The sequence below is a fragment of the Anolis carolinensis genome, chromosome 1 (genome assembly GCF_035594765.1).
Source record: "Anolis carolinensis isolate JA03-04 chromosome 1, rAnoCar3.1.pri, whole genome shotgun sequence".
NCBI classification, from domain to species: Eukaryota; Metazoa; Chordata; class Lepidosauria; order Squamata; family Dactyloidae; genus Anolis; species Anolis carolinensis.
Window position 1 is genome coordinate 5,570,332 of NC_085841.1, and position 22,467 is coordinate 5,592,798.

A 22,467-nucleotide genomic window follows, 5' to 3' on the forward strand; every position below is an offset into this window, starting at 1 on the left:
TTATTGTATTTATTTATATCCTGTGTATGTGTGATAATAATACTATAATGAAATACAATACAATACAAATATTACAATATAATTATATTTTATGTATTACATGCAATAATATTGCAGTACAGTGGCATAGTACAATATAGTAATATATAATGCTAATATTATGCGGGATATAAATGTCATATATATATATATATATATGGGCAAAACTTTTCCCGACATGAAGTCTATTCGTGTCCGACTCTGGGGGTTGGTGCTCGTCTCCATTTCTAAGCGAAAGAGCTGGCGCTGTCTATAGACACCTCCAAGGTCATGTGGCTGGCATGACTGCATGGAGCGCTGTTACTTTCCCGCTGGAGCAGTACCTATTGATCTACTCACATTTGCATGTTTTTGAACCGCTAAGTTGGGAGAAGCTGGGGCTAACAGTGGGAGCTCACCCCACTTCCCCAGATTCGAACCGCCTATATTTCAGTCAGCAAGTTCAGCAGCTCAGTGGTTTAACCTGCTATGTCACTGGGGGCTCCATATATACATACATACATAAACTTTGGGACACTGTGTCTTGTCTACATTGCAGAATCAATGCAGTTTGGACACCCCTTTGCATCTGCCAGAGCTTTGCACCCTGGCCTGGCCCCGCCCCTTTACAACCTGGCCTGGCCCCGCCCCTTTGAAACCTGACCTGGCCCCGCCCCTCTGCAGCCTGTCCTCGCGCCGCTAGGAGACGGGGCATGCGAGGGCCCATAAGCTTTCTCTTTCGCCGCGCTTTCGGTGCCATGGGGGAGGCCGCTTCGTCTGCGAAGCTCAAAAGGCTGCCAAGCCAAGCCGAAGCCCTTCCCGGGAGGAGCCGGAGCCTCTTCCCAATCCTAGGTGAGCGGAGGAGAAGCACAACCGCCGCTTTCGCCTTCTGAGGGGGAAACGGGCCCTCTCCGTGAGGCGAATGGAGTCTGTGTATTTTGCGCATGCGCATAGGGGAAAAATCCCCCCCCCCACACCATCTCACGCATGCGCCTTGCGCTCTTCGGCAGGCTTTCTCAGTGGGCATTCGCAGACAACAGTCTCTTTTTCACCTGGGCTACATCTAGAGTTCTTTGCTATGCTAGTTGTGGGCTGAAACATTATGCAATTTATATCTCCATACAGAGACTCAAAGAAGCTCGCAAACACAAACATTACAACTTAAAATATACAAACATACAGTAATAAAACATGTTATATATTATCAGTAATTATTATATATAATATATTAGTATTACTATACTACAATATTATTGTATATCATTATATTTTATTATATTTATAAAAATAATAATGTAATATATTTTTGACCTGTGCTATATCTAGAGTTCTTTGCTATGCTAGTTGTGGGCTGAAACATTATATATATATATATATATATACACACACACAGTAGAGTCTCGCTTATCCAACGTAAATGGGCCGGCAGAACGTTAGATAAGCGAATATGTTGGATAATAAGGAGGCATTAAGGAAAAGCCTATTAAACATCAAATTAGGTTATGATTTTACAAATTAAGCACCAAAATATCAGGTTATACAACAATTTTGACAGAAAAAGTAGTTCAATACACAGTAATGCTATGTCGTAATTACTGTATTTACGAATTTAGCACCAAAATATCATGATATATTGAAAACATTGACTACAAAAATGCGTTGGATAATCCAGAACGTTGGATAAGCGAGTGTTGGATAAGTGAGACTCTACTGTATATCACTTTATCTCTCCATACGGAGACTCAAAAGAAGCTCACAAACACAAACATGACAACTTAAAATATACAAATATACAATAATAAAATACAATATTATATATTATCAGTAGTTATTATATATAATATATTTGTATTACTATACTACAATATTATTATATATCATTATATTGTATTATATTTATAAAAATAATAATGTAATTTATTACATTATAGTATTATCAATATTATATTTGAATCCAACCTGGGGAGAGTGCGGATGAGCTCCCTCTGTCAGCTCCAGCTCCATGCGGGGACATGAGAGAAGCCTCCCACAAGGATGGTAAAACATCAAAATATCCGGGCGTCCCCTGCGTAATGTCCTTGCAGACGGCCAATTCTCTCACTCCAGAAGCGACTTGCAGTTTCTCAAGTCGCTCCTGACACGAAACAAACAAACAAAAAACCCCAAAAACCCAAACAAACCATATATTATATTATTAGCATAGGACAAAATGAGTATTATACAGTACTATATTGTACTATTCCACTATACTGCAATATTATTTGTAATATTACATGTAATATACAGTTATATATTATTACATACTAAATATTACTATGTACTATATTGGCATACTACAATATATATAATACACTATATAATATATTATATTACAACCTTATTAATATTATCTATAGTATATTTGTATTATTACATTACACTGTAATGCGTTACATTATTTCATTACAATTACGCAGTACTACTGCTTGTGTTACAAGTGTTGTGTTAACATCTGACGTCTCTCCCAACTTTTTGGTCTTCCAGGTTTTGTGGACTTCAGCTAACAGAATTCCTAACAGTTAACCAAACTATATGAGGATTCTGGGAGTTGTAGCCCACAAAACTTAAAATGTCCAAAGGATGGGAGCTCACTTGCTATAGTATTTGCAGTTTTCTTAAACAGGAAGGTTTTAAAAAAAGAGTCACTGGGTGCTGTGTTGGATTTTAATTATTTGAACAGTTTCTAACTTGGAATATGTTTTTATCATTGTTTATAATTAATCCTGTTTTCATGTTTGCATATTTGTATATTTTAAATTGTATGCTGATGTTTTTATGTTGGTTGGGTCTCCTGCAGGAGAGAGAAAGCAGTGTATAAATAATAATAATAATAAAGGATTCAATGGCTTTGGTTATTTGTTCTAACAATTTTAAATTTACATTTAATTCTGTGTTGTGAGGTTTGAAATTGTCATTTGTTTTGTTTGTTGAGAGGTGCTTTGAGTCTCATTTTGGATATCAATGAATAAATATAGCGGTGAGGTTTTAAAATATAATAGTCCAGTATTATTATGACTCTTAGGTAACTTCTGCATTTGCACATCTTTGCTTTTGAGTTGCAAACTGACAAGGACAAAAACAGTTTTATGGTTGTTGTTGTTGTTTTTGTTGTTATTGTTATTTATTTATACCCTACTTTATCTCCCGAAAGGGGACTTTGTTGTTATTATTATATTTATATCCTGCTTTCGTCTCCTAAATAAATAAATAAATAATAACTTTATTTCTAACCGCCCTCTCCCCGAGAGGACTCAGGGTGGCTTCCAAAACAAGGCAGACATTCAATGTCCCATACAATATAAAATAGCATCTTAAATAAACATTTAAATAAAATTAAAAACAGATAAAAACAATCCTCGACAAGTAAAGAGACTATGGCTTCATTGAATGCATTGAGCAGCTATGTTCTTTTTAAAAATAGAAGCATGAAACCTAACAATATAAAATGATAGGTGGCATTACAAATACTGTAGATGGCTGCTGGCAGGGTGATCATTCGGATATATTACTCAGCTCCTCTACATTCGACTCAAAACAGCTTGCAACACTAAAAAATAGTACAAATTACAATGTAAAACATACTGCAAATAAGCATTAAAATTATTTTTATTTTAATGCTTATTTGTGGTATGTTTTACATAGAATTGTTGAAACTAATAGTGGCTTTTAAAACACTTTCAGGTGTTGTCGTTTTTATCTTTTCAGGTTTTAATGTGCTTTTATATGCTGAAATGCTTTATTCTCTATAATGTTATATTTGAATTCCTTTTTATTGTTGCATTGTATCTTTGTTGCATTTTGTATTTTGCCTCCTGTAGAACTTTGCTTAATAAGCAGTTTTCAATGTGTGTTCAATAAATGTGCAAAAATGAGCAGGTTGAACTTTTAATAGCTCATTTCTCTGGATTAGAGGACATAAAAAGGCACAGGGAAAAGAGCCCATTGAATAATAATTATTAGAAGCCTTCTGATTTTCTTTTCACTTAGCACAGCTCTCCAAAGGCTGTTCTAGTTATCAGTGAAATGCCTTCATTTGATATTTGCAGAAGTAAGCCTCCTGTATTTCATGCATGCACCCCAGTTTTAATTTCTCCTTTCTGCCTTTCTTTTTTATATTCACATTTAAATTAAATGTAAATGCCGATTTTAAAATTAGTTGATATGACTTAAGAGTTAAATTAAAACAGTTAAATCCATCAGATGATATGGTTACTTGCATCACCAAGTGACACCTGTGACTGTTTATTTGAGGTGGGAAAATTAGAGTTCATTAAACTTTTTAAAAACATTATTTTTAATCTAGAAAGAGGCAAAACAGGTATTTTAGATATATAAAACTCCGAAACAATACAGCTACAGACTACAACTTATCAACAACGTAGCATTTAAAACAACGACAAGAAAATGCTAAAAGTTGTTATCCCTTATTAATTTACTCCCTTTAAAGCAGTGGTTTTCAATGTTTTTTTGGCCAGGGACCACTTTGACCAGGAACCACACTCTAACATTAGTACCAAAAGGGTTACGAATCAGCTTTTGGTCAACTGTAGATTTGGTTTGGTTATCTGAGGTGCTGGATGGAGTGCAGAAAATTGTATTTGATAGACCACATCATATCTAGTTTCTGATACAGAACATATGCCATCCAGTAGTTGCCCACAGAAAACTATATTTAGTAAGACTTGGCAATAATAATAATAATAATAATAATAATAATAATAATAATAATAATAATACTTTATTTTTCTATCCCGCCTCCATCTCCCCGAAGGGACTTTGGGGCAGCTAACATGGGGCTAGGCCCAGAAACAAAACAAAATGTGACAAGTTAAAACATATATAAATAACTAAATAAACACTATCAACACAACAAATTAAATAAAATAAAACTGGTTAAAACACAGTGATACAATATAACACCATAATAACCAGATATAAGATAAAATGATAAAAACAAACATCACCACGGATGGATAGAATGGAGCGATCAAGTCAGAAAGTGCAAAAGTATATAATTATAAGACCATTTAATAAAGTGCCTGGACAAAGTGTCGAAGAGTTGTCTTGGAGAATCTGTGGTAGGATGGGGTAGGAAGACAAGTTGTCTCCAATACTGAGCAAAATAAAGTGCAGAAAAGTAGTATGTCTATAAGAGGGGTCTGTCATGTCATGAATTATTCGAATGAACACTGGAAGAGCCATGTTTTTAGCTGTTTAATAATGGCACACAGGCCAGTCTAATCTCCCTAGGAAGGGAATTCCAAAGCTGAGGGTTTTGCGAGACCATTTGCTCTTGTTGCAACGGTATAGTAACGGTGAGGCCGTTTACCATATTTTATTTCTTGCGGACCACTGGTGGTCCACAGGTTGGGAATTACTGCTTTAAATGATAATACAATCATGCTTCTTTAAGCAACATGAATTCCAAAGCTGATATATGCCCTCATCATTTTCTGCAAAAAACGATGTTGTGATGAACATCCCAGTCTTTCTTAATGTTTTCTCAAACATACATTAAAAAGCACCTCTGATTCTAAGACACACTCCTTGTTTAGAGATGTTTATATTGGAAAAAAATGTTTCTTTGAATTGAATAAATACAGTAATTATTCTTGGCCAGGCTGAAGAGTTTAAACAAGTTATTTCTGAAATGGTTAAGAGCAGGCAATTGAAGCCACTTCCCTCCTGTTGAATATCTTTGGTATAACACTATGTAACACGATTTTTGTTCCTGGGTTATAAATGTCATTTCCTAATTGGTTCTATCATAAAAACATGAAAAAAGTTTATTAAATTGCAAAAATTGGTTTGTACAGGATATCCTGCAGCACATTTTGCTATAGTTTTTCAATGAATATCCTATAGAGTCTCAACCAATTCAACATAGTTTGTGGCAGCCACAAAAACAAAGTTTCTGGAGTACAACAACAAAGTAAGTACTGGGTTGTTGTATGTTTTCCGGGCTGTATGGCCATGTTCTAGAAGTATTCTCTCCTGACGTAAGTACCACACAATTAAACAGGAAATAACACTTTCAAACCAAGACCATATTTTTTCCCCCAAATTGTGTTACATAGTGTAATGTTCTATACTTGGAAGGCCTATTTGTGATAATGACTGTAAGCTATAGATGCAACTATGAATGTATCTTATCCTTAAAAAAAACTTTCAAAGGAAACGTCTGTGACAGATGAGCTTTTAGGATCTCTGGTTGCCACCTGTCTTGATTCATTTTAGTGCTCAAATTGGCATATAAATTCATTTTAAAGAAAGAGAGTGTAGAGATTCAAAACCATCATTAATCATAGACACCTTTCCTTGCACTGAAGTAGTAACAATGAACAGGGACAGGCAGGTAATCTCTTTTTCTACTTTAACGATGATTATGACTGATACTTAAGTGGATTTTTTAAATGTGATGGTAGAAAAAAGGCAAAATGTACACAGTACGAACAGCACATTGCTGTAGCACAGTGTAACTGAGAGATAGACTACTCACCTAGTAATCTGGATAGCAAAGACAGCGTAGGAGACATGCAATGCAGATAGCATATTCATGAAAAATGAAGATGGATGGATCTGTGTTACACCAAGATCTTAACAACTGATAGAATAACTCTCTCTGCTCCCTAGGAAAACTGGTGGCTGGAGGCCACTACACAATAGCAATTTGACTGTATTTGTTGGTAAAATATTGTGTTTACTAAGGCCTTTAAACAGTATCTGTGATGAAACATAATTGCATTTGGAAGGGAATTTTAGCAGGTGCAATTTGTCATCAGTGAAAAAAATCCTGCACCTACTTGAATCCCTTTTCCAACAAATAATTAAAGAAACAGAGACTGTTTCCGTTTTCAGCATTTGTTCCCTTTATCAGAACATCCATGGGAGAGACACTAGAGAAACATAATTTTATAAATTATAATGCCATTTCTCTTAAAATGACATACAGAGTATTTTGTGACTTTTCTTACAACATTCTTGTGATGTAGGTTAAGATGGGAAACAATGATTTATCAAGGTATACCTCATTGCTGCACAAGAACTGCTATGCAGGTTTTTGTTGTTGTGTGATTTGAAGTAGTTTTATTTCAGGTAATTTCCAACACTCAGGTGATCCTATGACAGGGTTTTTCTGAAGCTGAGAGTGTGTGACTTCTTAGGGTTTCCCAGTGGATTTCCATGACTGACCATAGATTTGCAACCTGGTCTCCAGAGTTACAGTCTAATAATCAAACCATCACATCATGCTCTCTCTCACCATGTAATAGTGATTTAAATTTCCTTCTTACCACAAGTCTGACTTTCATATTTCTGTAGCAGAGACTAAGATTCAGACTTATCACGCATAAGGTTCCAAATATGGGCAATAAAATCAACTTTTTAGAAAAACTTTCCAAAAAAAGAGAGACTTATCTGTAACTAGAATGACTGTGTTTGCTGAAAAAGAAGAATATCTTAAAAGGATCTGTTATCTGCCATTTCCCAAAGGTTGTGTTTACATTTTTTAAAGGACAGTGTTTCATGTACTGCAACCAAGGAATGAATTTCTGATATAGCTTAACAAACCATACTCCAAGCTTTTCTAAGGTCATCAATAGAAAAAAAAGAAAGAATATGCCACGATAACATTATAATACATCTTGTCTACAGCAGTTAGTGGGTTTGCTTTGTCCTTTTATTCCTCTTCTCCTTGGAGAGACTCTGTACCCCTGAGATGAAGAAACTCTCTTCACTTGCGGTTATCAGCAGGGACCTGATGTCGGCTGCTTTGAATAGAAGTGCTGCAGCTTCACAAAAGCTGAAGCCAAGTTACTCCATCGGCATGCAGGCTTCCTAATGAATAATATTTATTTATTTACTGTATTTTTACCTTGCTCTATCTCACCCCGAAGGGGACTCAAAGTGGCTTCCAGTTTGGCAATAATTCAATGCCATACAAATATAACAAACAAATACAATATACTCCATACATTTAAATCAGTAAAAACAAAAAAATACTTTGTTTCCCCGAAAATAAGACAGTGTCTTATATTAATTTTTGCTCCCAAAGATGTGCTAGGTCTTATTTTCAGGGGATGTCTTATTTTTCCATGAAGAAGAATTTGCATTTATTGTCGAACAAAAAAATGAACGTTTATTATATACTGTACAGTCGTTGTCATCACAAATCAGCATAACCAGACAAACTGTGAATCCTATCAAGAATTTCTTGTTACTACCATTATTTTCATGTACAACACTCTATGGTACGTACATTTGCTGATCCTGCATGCTCTGGTGTTCTGTTCGTTGGGCATCCTTCCAAACAAAAACTTTGCTAGGTCTTACTTTTGGGGGAGGCCTTATATTTAGCAATTCAGCAAAACCTCTACTAGGTCTTATTTTCTGGGGATGTCTTATTTTAGGTGAAACAGGGTAGCATATCAATACATTAAAACTCGCTATTAAAACAACACAAGATCCAAAGTCATAATTCAGGAGTCATTCCAATTGTGTTACAATTACTTCATAGCCGCCTTTTGCACTACTACTCTCAGAAAGCTTGGTCCCACAGCCAGGTTTTTTGTTTCTTTCTAAAGGTCAGGAGGGAGTGAGCTGATCTCATTTCACTGGGAATGGAATTCCACAGCTGAGATCCTTATATTTACTCTGTCCAGCACTGTCCATAAACTAGCTCTTGCTTCATGGGATGCTTATGTCAAGGCTTCTGTTTCTTCTTGCTGCTCTTGAAAGTGATACTTCCTTTTTGTGGTTGATCTGCGTAATTTTGCCATCTCTCTGGTTTCCCAAGTCTTGCCAAAGGGTGTAATTCAAAGATTGAGCTGGGCTGGCTAGATCAGAGCAAAAATATCCTTGGTTTTTTTTTTTTTTTTTTGAGGTCATGGGTAGCAGCTCATTTCTGTGCTAAATGAGTTGATTTACGCTTTTGAACTGTCAGGTATTCCGATACCTTGGTAGTGTGGTCCTATATACAGTAGAGTCTCACTTATCCAAGCTAAACGGGCCGGCAGAACCTTGGATAAGCGAATATCTTGGATAATAAGGAGGGATTAAGGAAAAGCCTATTAAATATCAAATTAGGTTATGATTTTACAAATTAAGCTCCAAAACATCATGTTATACAACAAATTTGACAGAAAAAGTTTAATACACAGTAATGTATAAAGGCCCGCCCTTGTTTTTACTGGTTCTTTGATTTCTTGATGTAATGTATATTATTATTTATTGTATTGTTTTAATTGTGTTATGATATGTTGTTTTTATATTTTATTATATTGCACTGCTCTGGGCATGGCCCCATGTTAGCCGCCCGAGTCCCCGTTGGGGAGATGGTGGCGGGGTATAAATAAAGTTTTTTTATTATTATTATTATTATTATTATTATTATTATTATTATTATTATTAATGTTATGTTGTAATTATTGTATTTACGAATTTAGCACCAAAACATCATGATACATTGAAAACATTGACTACAAAAATGCCTTGGGTAATCCAGAACCTTGGATAAGCGAGTCTTGGATAAGTGAGACTCTACTGCATATATATTTTCCATCCAAATTCAATTGAAATTACCTCCTCCTGAGCATGTCTAAAGTCTGCTTGCAGGTCTTTACCTGGCCGATATCTAGTCAAATTTAAAATGAACTTTAGACCCTTCGTTACCAATCCAAAATGTAGATGTTAAGGCTAAATTGAAGATTCTCATCTGCTGAGCAGATTATGAAAGTGACATACTGACGCCATTTTCATATTTCTTTCATACCTTGGAATTGGGATGGTCTATTCCTTTAAGGTAGATGAAAGCAGATGTTGTGACAGTCTGCATTTAGCAGAATTATTGTATAAAATTGTTCACTTCCATCTGGCAATCTTAACTGGGATGTACATGGAATGAATACAAGCATTGAATAACTACTATGTCATTTAGTGTGGTTAAATCTGGATGAAAAGTATTAAGTTGATTTGGAAAATAAGATAACTTAGCATGTGTATATTGAACATTTTTGGGAGTATCCTTTTCAACATGCTCATACTTTACCCTAGTTGAATACTAAATAGATTGTACTTAAACAGTGAACATATCTTTGAAAGTGCTAACATCACAAATTTCTAATTAAAATTAACCTAGTAAGTTCTACCGATTAATGTATACATCTAATTATCTGAAGTTCGTGAAGATAACAATGATGGCTCAGATTCAGAAGTTAATTTTTGGAAAACCTGATTATTGGATGAATGAGATGCATGGGATCAGCCTTAGGCAGATAGCTGAGCATCATTGTTGAATAGCAGGCTCCAACTTATATATTTGTGACTCAAGGTGGTATGCTTTTTTTGTTGTTATGTGCATTCAGGTCAACTTTGACTTATGGCAATTCTATGTCAGGGCTTTCTTGGCAAGATTTATTCAGAAAAGGTTTCCTGCTGTCTTCTCTTGAGAGAGTATGACTTGACCAAGATAGACCAGTGGATATCCTTGACTGAGTGGAGATCCAGCTTTGGTTTCTCAGCACCTTAGTTTAACATTCAGTCCAATTTGCAGCTGTCCCTCCACATTTGTCGTTTTAACTTTTGTGGATTTAATTATTCATGGGTTATGCCTAAAAATGTTCTCACTATGAATCAATAGTCCTCTTGGGTCAGCTTCCAGCAGAGGTTGACCATACAGTTGTGCTGGAGAACATAGACATTCTAAGAGAGGTATTCTCTCAGGTATATAAAAAATCAGTTTTTCACTGTCATGTGGTCCTAAGCCTAGGAAATGTGGATGATTGTACCGTTGCCCATTGCATGATATTGTTTTCTGTATATCATTCATTCCTTGATAATCGCATGACAACTTTTCTATTGCTTCCACCTGGAACCCTCTGGTGAAAGCCTTGTATGCAGCTTGAGCATTGTTGAAACAATGGTTAAAAACCTGTATTGGGGGGCACTTTGTTTTCCAGTAGATAAATAGGAATAATATAGACTCTGTCCTGGCATGTTGTGCAAGTTAATGAATTAAATATTGCTAATTCCACCTTCAAGCAACTTCAATGGATGGATGTCGAGGACCTCAGTTCACTTGATTTCTGACGACATTATGGAACTCTTTATTGCATTAACAATACAATCGGTCCCTAGGCAACAACATGTACTGTTTATGTTTATCTGTATTTTAGTTTCTTATGTTGGTCTGCAGCAGAGAGAGATTAGAGATTGTAATGTTAGTGCTACTATCTCATGTTTACACTAGCAACCTATAAAAAGTTATGTAAATTATGTTTGAAAAGAAGGATGTTTACTTTAATTGTGTTAATTTGAACCAGCCTTGTAAATTTGCATTACATTCAGAGTTGATTTGATTTAGTCCTTGATTTAAATTACTTTCTGAAGGACTCAATGTTGATTTAAATCACTAGTGAGAAAGCTCTATCTTATTGTTTTTAGTAGAACTACAATATTGTTTAATATAACATTGACATATATCCATAGATTTTGGTTTTGTATTAAGGCTTAATTTCTAGTTAACAAGAAAATCCTTTTTTTATCCAGATTTTTCACATTGCTCAGACCTACTCTGGGTGCATCTACACTGTGGAAATAATGCAATTTGACAGCACTTGAAGTGCCATGGTCCAAGGATATGGAATCCTGGGAACTGTAGTTTAATGAGGCACCAACAGTCTTTGGCAGAGAAGGCTAAAGATATATAATTACAACTGTGTTTGCTGCACTAAAACTTTGCCTAGATGAAATCCCATACATGTTTTTACTGGTCTGCAGCATGTGCTTTATGGGTTTGGGGGAGAATATAATAGTTTGGCATTTCCAATTTTGCATCCACAAAAGAGGAATGAATAAAGTTTAAAAAAATACATAGGAAGGATACAGGCACCCACATCTTTATGTGTAAAAATAGGCTAAAAGACAGATCCCTCACCATCTACAATACCCCAAATTAAATATTAGAATTGTACATACTGGATTGATAAATACTTTTAGGAAGCCCCAAGAACAGTTCTATTATCCTCAGTTAGATGTATGTTGGAGACTTCCCCACTTCTGTTAAGCAGAGGAAAAAAAGGATCATCAGAGCAGCAGTGAAATCACCGAGTTGGAAGAAGTCCCAGAGCCCTCTAGTCCTTATGTTGTTGAAGGCTTTCATGGCCGGGATCACAGGGTTGTTGTATGTTTTCCGGGCTGTATGGCCATGTTCCAGAAGTATTATCTCCTGACGTTTCGCCCACATCTATGGCAGGCATCCTCAGAGGTTGTGAGGTATGGAGAAACCTTTAGTCCTGTCTCCTTCTCAATACAGGATCTCTAACTAAAGCATCCCCAGCAGGGAGCTGTCCAGCCTTTTTTTTTTTTTAAAGACATCAAGCAAAGGAGACTCCATCACCAGCCCAGGGAGTTGGTTTGTTAAGAAATTCCTTCTCATGTTCAATTGAAATCTACCCTCCTTTAACTTCAAACTGTTAGACCTTGCTCTATCTTCTGTGGCAGCAGAGAACAAGCCTATAGCCTCCTTTTTGCGACAGACCTTGAGGTTTTTAAAGCATGTGATCATGTCACCTTTCAATCTTATCTTCATCAAGCTGAACATGTCCAGCTCCTTCAACCGTCCTTTTTGTATGTGGTTTTTGTACATACAAAAAGATCTTGAGATTATTGTTGATGATAAATTGAACATAAGAAAGACATCAGCATGGTGCCGCAGCAGAGAAGGCAAGTGATATCTTAGTCTGCAGTAGATAGAAGCGCCGTTTCCAAGTTGAGGGAAGGAATAGTCATCCTATATTCTGTGCTGGTTGAAGCCTCATCTGGAGTACTGTGTCTGAGCACCTCATTCTAAAAAGATACCATAGAAAGGTCAGAGAAGACCAACAGTGATAATACAAAGCATGTTCAGCTTGCCTCTTTCCTGTTTCTTGCTGTTCTGGGCAATATTTGTACTAGGCAGCCATTGCTTCAGGAAGCAATGGGGTAAGGAACAACATAGCCAACAAAAACACTTCCCCAGATTCTCCCATGGAAAACGTTTCCCTGAATTATATTGAACTTCACTTGGACAAGAGGTATTTCATTGTTCTGATTTAATTGTTAAAAAACACTCTAATATTATTACTATAAATTCATGATTTCTGATTGAAATATATTACCAATAATCCATGCCTCTGGGGAAATAATGGTGCAATATTAAAATGAGCAGAGAGCAAAAGCAAATTTCCATTAAGGCAGATTAAAGGGCTTGGGAAATATTGGCCAGTAATATTTGCTTGCTACTGAAAAAGTATTTGCTTTCAACTGAAAAGACAAAATAATAAGAACCAAGCAAAACTTCCTGGTGCCGTAGTTTAGGCCATTTCTCCACTAGTTACTTGTGTGCTAGATGCTTCTTAGTACAGCAACAATAAATTTGATTTGTTAAATTTGAACAAGCCACCTGTCCTCAAGGCTTGAAGTGGGATAAAACATAGTTAAAATGCATAGATAAAAATATAAGGCCATTAAAGGCCATATATTAAAAAATATAGGTCTAAGATTAAAATATATTAAAATCAATACTCTTGAAATAATCTCATCCCAAGCAGCCAAACTTAGTATTTTGACTGGGAGACACTATTTAATGTTGTCTAATCTACATGTGAATTGTCATGCTTCTTTGAAGTACCGTAAGTGTTCTGTTGCAGTGTTAGAAGCAATGTACATTACAGCAAGCCCACAATACCTAAAGCAGGAGTGAATCAATGGGCACAGTCATTCATCATATTGGAATGGTAGAAATTTGGCTAGGGCTTGGTTTTAGAGAAGAAAGTGGACTATAGCAGGTGCCAGATTTCTTATAAAGCATGCAAGTAGATGTAACATTAGTTTAATTTTATTTCAACACTGACTTTTAGACATGTTCTCTTTTCCCTTGTTGAGCATCCTTTATCCCAAATTTCAAAATCCTCCAAAATTGTACACATGGGTGGCTGAAATAGTGAAACCCTTGCTTTCTGTTCGTTCAAGTTTATTTCATGAACAAAAACGTTAAATATGCCTATAGAAGTGGTATGTGGAACATGGATTAATGTTGTGTTTAGCCTAGGGTCCCATTCTCAAGATCTCCCATGAGATATCTATATGCAACTACAGCTTCCCAACATCCCAATCGAAATCCAAACCACTTGTGGTCCCAGGCATTTCGGATAAGAGATACTTAAATTATATCTCTTTGCTTACACATCTCTGTTCTCCCAGGGTGACCGATGATGATTATGTCACTTTGTAATTGGAAAACAGGTGCAAAACTTTGCAAAACTTTTTGGGTACCTCAGTCTTCCCTTGGGGTTTCTTTTCACTACAGATGAGTTATGGAACTTTAATATTACAGGGACGTATCCTTCAAGGTCTAGATTGAATTAAAGAGTTTACTACATGTCATTATACTACCACCAGTTGCTAGCATGTCAACCTCAAATAGGTGAGAGTTAAGGAGAAAAATGTCAACATATCTTGGTTTTCTTAGAAAGCAGACATACAGACGAATGATGGCAATTTAAGTTTTTAGTATGCAACTCATTTAAATTGACATTTCCCATTCTATAGCTCTTCCAGTTACTACTAGCCAGCCAGTAAGGGGAAAGTCTAATAATACAATATTCTTGGCTTTTTGCTGTTAGGAGTAGAACCTCCTCTGAAAGAAGCTTGGCATATTTATGTATTGGCTGCTGACGTTTCTGAGGAACACATTTCTTATTGCTGAATGGTGAATTCCTTCCACTTCCCTGGGACTGCTGGTTTTTAAAAAAATTGTTAACATTGTGCAGCGTACAAAACCATGCAGTCTATAAGGCGATTTGGCACGATGGGGAGACACCGTTGCCAGGAATTGGTTTCTGCTCAACCGTTTTGGTTCAAATTTATGTATGGATGTAGAAATGTATGTATATGAATTGATTTGCAAAGGGCATCTCTTGGGAACAAGGACTCCTGACAGCCTGGCACAGGATGGAGCTCTGCCAAGACTACTTGGGAAGATTGCCATGCTGGGAATGAGTGAACGAAAGAACGAGGCTAAGAAAACGAGGGAGAGGCAAGGCTTGGCACAATTCCGGCAAATCGGCGTCTTTTGTCTGCTTTCTCGGCTTGAGCTTCAGGAAAGAAAACTATCTTGGGATATAGAAAAAAACTCAAGAAGTTTATGTTTTTAAACTTAAAAGATTATTAAAGCCGCTTGGACTAGTTTTTTTTTTTTCAAAGTGGCGATACATTAAAATTCAGTCACTAGTGGTTTGGGAAATAACAGCCTTTCTTGAAGAAACCATCACAGTGTTTGTTCTTTATATGTAGAATGATGCGCATGGTATTTGAATTTTGTATGTATAATAAGATTGCAAGGTGGGAGTGGAAGGTTCTACAAAAGATATTCTAATTAAAATGTTTTTTATACGTGTTCAGAATGCAAGTTCTTCGTGACTTTAATCTGCTTTTTAAATCAAGCTTCACGTTTATTTAAGCATACATTTGATTTGGATGAGAATAGAAGGTTTTCCTTTTTCCGCCTTCATACTGTAAGGCAAATGTTAACTGTTAAAAACTCTCTTCTTAGATATGTTCCTCAGATCTTCTGTGATACAGAAATGCAGCATGAACCCTAACACAAAATTATTTTTCTTAAAGTATGTTCCGTACAGCAGCAGTGTTTATTTCTGATACTTTTCTCTCTCTCAAGTACATTATCTTCCAATTAGAGGTAACTAGGGGCTTGTCTTGAAGACCTTTGTTTGTGCACGGAGACAAATGAGTTAGGAAGATGGCATTTTTGTTCTTGACTGAAAACAATTTGGTGGGATATTATTCTGGCATGAAACATTCTTGTAAGCTGATTGCTTATTTCAAGAGCACATTCTGACAGATGGAGAAAAAGTTATCTCATGGTTTATTGGTGGCAGAGAATGGAACTGATCTGATCACTCTGGATGAGGAATGTTTTTTGGATAGTCCTGGTTTCAGTAGGCATGAGTTGAAATATGTGGTAGAAAACAACCAACCAGTTAATTGTTTAGGTGAATTGAGGTAATGGTGGCTGAGAACCAGATTCACTGTGATTTTAATTCTGTGATTATATTTTTAGGCTGCAGAGCGATACTCACTAAACTAAATGGGAACAAAATCTTCTGCAGAAGATTCTACTAATTTCTGCTTTTAAAATGTCTTGTAAATTCAAGGTAACAGTTTTATTTTTAATTGTGTCATCAGAAATGATGTACAGTAGAGTCTACCTTAATGGGCTGACAGAACGTTGGATAATAAGGAGGGATTATTAAACATCTGTTTCTCTAGGCAGCAATGTGCAGTGTTCCAGATGCATCACAGTGGTTTGAGTATTGGATTATGGATCTGGAGGCCAGGGGGCATTAATCCTGGAATTTAGATATACTCCTGATCGCCACAGCCAAGCACTTTGTACATGCTAAGAGACACTCCAAAGAGAGTGGGGCCGAGAGATTCCTTGCCATGTTCGGCCAGTAGATCAGCAGCCCCGAAGCAGAAACCTTTCTCCTCCGGAGAGTTATTCACTTGCCAAACTATGGCAAGGTCTCCCTGATGCACAGAACATGTTGAGAAAAAGATCCCGGGTAGAAAGAGCGCCCTTCCAATGCCCTACAATGCAAAATCCCACTGGATCCACTCCTGGAAGGGGGCTGCGGTCACCTTTATAAGCTGAGAGGGTGGACCCGCTGTGGGAAGATTCGACCCATGAGGTGAGAGGAGAAGGAGAAGGAGGTGTAGGAAAAGAAGGGGAAGGGGAGGGGAGGTTGCCTCCATCGCTCTTGCACCCATGCTCCCCCCTCGCATCCCATAGTGGTGCCTAGAGACATGCTGCAGCCCAAGCATCGGGTGTCCTCGAATGAGTGTGGCTGGAGCCTCTGCACATGTCTGGAGAGGCCCGCTGCCTGTTGCTGCCTAGAGAAATAGCTGTTTCTCTAGGCAGCAACAGGCAGCGGGCCTCTCCGTGCACTGGGCGCTCACCGGAAGGGGCGAGACGTAGCCGGTGCAGGCTAGATGCTGTGCTTGACGAGAAAAGTCTGGGCCAGCCATGTGTGTTGAATAATAGAGACTCTACTGTATAAAATAAGTACTAAATGGTAACAAACTTGTCCGTTTGTTGTTATATATTTCACTTGTCAATATTCTTCTTGAACTATTGCACCCACAATCTATATTACGGAATGTCTTGGAGAGGGAACCTGAGTCTAAACGTGAAACTCATTTAAGCTCCATATGCACATTATTCATGTAGTCTGAAGATCATTTTGTACCATTTTAAAGTAATTTTGAACATGAAACAAAGTTTGTGTACACTAGAACTATCAGAAAATGAAGGTATCATTATCTTAGCTATTCATATAGACAGTTTTGAGTTTTGGAGTATTTTGAATTTTGGAATTTCTGATAAGGAATGCTCAACCTGTACTACTTTTGATTATAAATCAGTGTATTTTGCATTTTTCCTAAAAAAAAATCAAATATCCCAACTACTTCTGGTCCCAGATATTTCAGAAAAGAGAAAATTAACTTGTATGTATGTATATATGTGTATATATGTGTTTATGTGTTTGTTATGATGGTAAGTGGGTGGCTATTTGTAGATGAATCAAGCATATAAGAGTGCCAAAATTGTAGGCATCATAAGAATTGACAATTGCGATCATTCAGAACTATCTTAACTGCAGAGGCAGACAATCAGAATTGGCTCAGTTCCCATGCAGAAATAAAAAGACATTATGCAGTCCAGGTTTTACTAAATAATTACATATCTGTGACTTAAGAGTACCCATGGCAAATCAGTTGCATCCAAGGCCTATCTTGTCCAGTATTCCATTTTCTCAGTGAGTAAATAGTACAATGTGAAAAACCCACAAGTAGGACAGCAATACTATATAATAATAACCTACCCCTAGATACTGGTTTTCAAGGACATACAGCATTTGTTATATAGGAGTGCTATAGCGATTATGATTAATCAGTTTGATTCCCTCTTAAATTCATTCAAGTTGATGGCCTTCACTCCATCTTATAGAAGTGGATTTAATAGTTTTCCTATGTGATCTGTGAAGATGCTCTTTGTGAAACAAAATCTGGTCTGAACCTTTCATCATTGAGGTTGAACAACTCAAGGTTGTAGTATAATGAAACACAGGGAGAAGATGTGTTCTTTTCTATCAACTCATCCACACTATGTGTAATTTAATATACATCTTTCATGACCCTGTCACCTTTTTATTGGCTATAGAGCTCCTGCGACTTTGAGACAATGAAATGTATTAGGCCAAATCGCGTTCCTCTCTTCCAGTACCAGTTACAGGCTGGCCACTTCTTGATAGCATTATCTTATGAGTGTATTCCCATAGGCCAGTGTTTCTCAAACGCTACTCCTCCAGGTGTTTTGGACCTCAGCTTCCAGAAATCCTAGCCAGGTTACCAGCTGTTGGGGATCGTGAGAGCTGAAGTCCGAAACATCTGGAGGAGTGGTTCTCAACCTGTGGTTCCCCAGATGTTTTGGCCTTCAACTGCCAGAAATCCCAGCCAGTTTACCAGCTGTTAGGATTTCTGTGAGTTGAAGGCCAAAACATCTGGGGACCCACAGGTTGGGAACCACTGCCTTAAACCATACTTTGCTTATGAGTCATGTGGCAGCTAGCTTAAAGGAAACCCAAAAGACCAGTGTAAGTCCTTGTAAAACTATTGAAGATGTGAAGTTCTGGGCACCACAATTCAAGAAGGATATTGACAAGGTGAAACATGTCCAACAAAGGTTGGTTCAAGGTCTGGAAATCATGAACCCTTGGGTATGTTTCGCTTGGAGAAACAAAGGTTAAGAGGTGTTATTTCGAAGATAGAACCAGCTTGATTTGACTAGAACAGTGGTCCTCAATCCGTGGGTCCCCAGATGTTTTGGCCTTCAACTCCCAGAAATCCTAACAGCTGGTAAACTGGCTGAGATTTCTGGGAGTTTTATTTATTTATTTATTAAAGTATTTATATTTTGCCCTTCTCACCCCGAAAGGGACTCAGGGCGGATCAAATTGCACACATATAAGGCAAACATTCAGTGCCATAACATAGAACAGAGACAGAGACAATCGCAGGCACGGGCTGGCCTTGAACTCATGACCTCTTGGTCAGAGTGATTTGTTGAAGCTGGCTGCTAACCAGCGTGCACCACAACCCGGAGTTGTTGGCCAAAACACCTGGGGACCCACAGGTTGAGAACCACTGGTCTAGAACATAGAGCCTTAAGAAAAGTGATTTCACCTAAACATTAGGAAGAACTTCCTGAATATAAGCGCTGTTCGACTGTGTGATATATTACCCTGAAGTGTGATCAAGGATCCTCTTTAGAGATTTTTAAACAGATGCTGGATGGCTATATGTTGGGAGTGCATTGATTGTGATTGGAGGTGGACTGGATGGCTCTTTGGTATGTTCCAAATATTTGATTCTTTGCCTCTTTCATAATTATACCTGCTTAAAAACAATAAAAGCAGGCTTTCCAATTCCTTTGAGACTTGGTTTATCTCAAGGATGTGAATATTATGGCCCTTGAGATGATACTGTACTGCAGTTCCTAGCATTCCTCCTCATTGCTTGTTCTGGCTAGGGCTGCTTGGACCTGCATCCCATCAACATCTGGAAGCCAAGCATAATTCATTTTGTAAGTAAATGTTAACAGATTACTGGGTAATCCTCTGTTTTCTTGGAAGTACTGGCTTCGTCCCAAGAAAGTATGTGTAGGATTGCAATCCTGATTGACTTAACAGAGCAACTAAATTAATATGATCAGCTCCAATATCTTTAATGAGCTGGCAGATGTATTCCTAACTCATACTAATCCCCAGAAATACTATGGCTATAAATCTGAAGCAAAGAAAATCTTTGCTTCCACATTTCATTCTGTGACATCAACCCAAATTGGAATGCATTAATTTTTTTTATATGACACTAAACAGCCAAATTGCAGCGCAGTCTGATCCGTATAAATAGGCTCCATCTGCCCCCCTGTGAGACCCTGCATTTTGTCCTGTGGCTCCCCAAGTAAACCGCAGTCAGAGCGCTTGCCTTTGAAGAGCAGGGATTGCCTGTGGGAGTAAAAGGAAAATCAGAAGAAAATTAAATGATTAATTAATGCAATCTAGTGTCTTTGACCAAAAGGCTTTTCAGAGACTTGTTTAGCTCAATTAACGAGGGAGAATTTCAACAGCGAGTTCTCAGTGTAGGGTTTTGAAGACTATAAAGTGACATTTTATAGCAGCTGCAGGGGAAATGATCCTTTATGTTAAACTATCGACTGGGTAGTACCTGGAAGGAAAGGTTTGGAAACCGTCTATTGTATCCTTTTTAAAAACAAAATAAAAAACATGCAATAAATACAGTTAGGGTCGATGTTTGGAACCAACATATAAAGCAGTTTTCAATTGGATAACATCAAGGAACATGAATTATAATAACATATATTTCTTCCATTCCTGCAGAAAACTAGTAAACTCTCATTTTTACAATAATCCTAGAATCATAGAGTTGGGAGAGGCCTGCAGGGCCATCCAGTCCAACTCCTTTTCTTCCATACAATCCAAGACCTCCTGATGGATGGCTTTCCAGCCTGTGTTTCAAAACATCTAAAGAAGGAGATTCCACCACATTTTAAAGCAGATTGCATAAATATGAGGGATCTATTAATAGATGTTCTGTTCGTCAGGACATCTGTGTGTCCGATGTCAGAGGTCAAAATGTTCTGTAAATTTCTTGCTGAAAACCATGAGGGATGTATTTTGGGTCTGATGCAGCATGATGACTTATATTTCTTAGGGGCCAGCTACACTGTAGAATTAATACCGTTTGATGCCACTTGGACTGCTTGGCTCAATGCTGTGGAGCCATGGAAATTGTATTTTTACAATGTTTTAGCCTTCTCTGCCATAGCGGTTTGGTGTCTCACCAATCTGCAAATCCCAGGATTCCATGTTGTTGTTGTTTATTCGTTCAGTTGCTTCCGACTCATGGACCAGTCCATGCCAGAACTTCCTGTCGGCTGTCACCGCCCCCAGCTCCTTCAAGGTCAAGCCAGTCCCTTCAAGGATACCATCCTCATAACAATCCTGTATCTTTGACCATTATTGTACCAGTTTGCACTTTTTACCTTTGTCAAGTTGATATAGACACAGGGTCTACTCCCATTCCAATTTGCACTTCCAAGAATTTGCAGCACTTTATCAGTCACCTCGTGGTTACAATATTTATATGATGCACCTTACCCAGTCTACTTTTACAACCTCTCCGTTTTAATCCATGTTTTTATTAGTTCTTGTCATTTGTTTTTATTGGCTAATGTATAAATTTTTATAATTGTGCATGTCTCTTGTCTATTGTTGTGTTTTAGATTGCTATTGTTTTATTCGGGCTTGGCCCCATGTAAGCCACCCTGAGTCCCCTTTGGGGAGATAGAGGCGGGGTATAAAAATAAAGTTGTTGTTGTTGTTGTTGTTGTTGTTGTTATTATCCATCCATCTTGCCCTTGGTCGGCCTCTCTTCCTGTTTCCTTACATAGTGTTGAACTTTTAACAGCAATTGCATTTAGCCGATAGTTACACATATGGCTCATAATGGGCACCTACTTTTTATGTAAATTGTGCTGGAGTCTTGTTCCTAAAGGGCTCACCATTTCATTAAAAGAAAGATCTAAATGTTGTTATACTCAACTTGTGTACTTAGAAGTAAGTTTCCTTGACTAACCCTCCGCTAATTGTGTTTAGGGATCAGGCATACAAGGGATGAAATATGGTTCAGATCTGTAATATGCAGTCCAGAAATTCTTATTCACTGAGTCTTACTTCTGCTCAAATATGAAATTTTCTGTCAGAAGGTGCCAAACGTGCTTATAAAGTGAGTAACTGCTTCATTGATAGGTGTAAAAATATTTTTGGCGTGTAGTTTTTGGAAAATAAGCCGAATGTGTGGAATACAGAAAAATTGTATTGAAAATTTTGTTTTTATATACATTGTTTTTTCACACCAATTCAGTCATGAAGCTGGGCAATGAAATATGCCAACTTTTCAGCATTCAAAGTCTGAGAATGGGGGCTGTATGGTGCTGCTGATCTTTGAAGATTTATGAGCCTAAAATTGCAAGGAATAAAGGTGTTTTTTTTTTAATTTTATCAAGGTCCTATCTCTCTCTACCTTCCCATATAGTAGTGCATCTATTACAGAATATCATAGTATTTGTATGTGCTTCAGATCACGTGACAGTCATTTTACGCAAGGTAGGGCTGTAAATTGGTATTATAAGTTAGAGTAGTTCTTAAAGACTGTTTGTAGATTGTTCTAAATTACTTGTCTTGTTGGTTATGTTGAAGATGTCTTAGTACA

General features: G+C 37.3%; 1 protein-coding gene across 1 annotated transcript in view; it reads left to right on the plus strand.

Annotated features, from left to right (window-relative positions):
• Positions 1-687: 687 nt before the first annotated feature.
• The window catches only part of msra (methionine sulfoxide reductase A), a 268,183-nt gene continuing 246,403 nt past the window's right edge, over positions 688-22,467 (plus strand). The window contains exon 1 of the mRNA XM_003219661.4: positions 688-870. Coding sequence (XP_003219709.3) covers positions 732-870 — 139 coding nt within the window. The 5' untranslated portion in view covers positions 688-731. The remainder of the gene's footprint in view (positions 871-22,467) is intronic.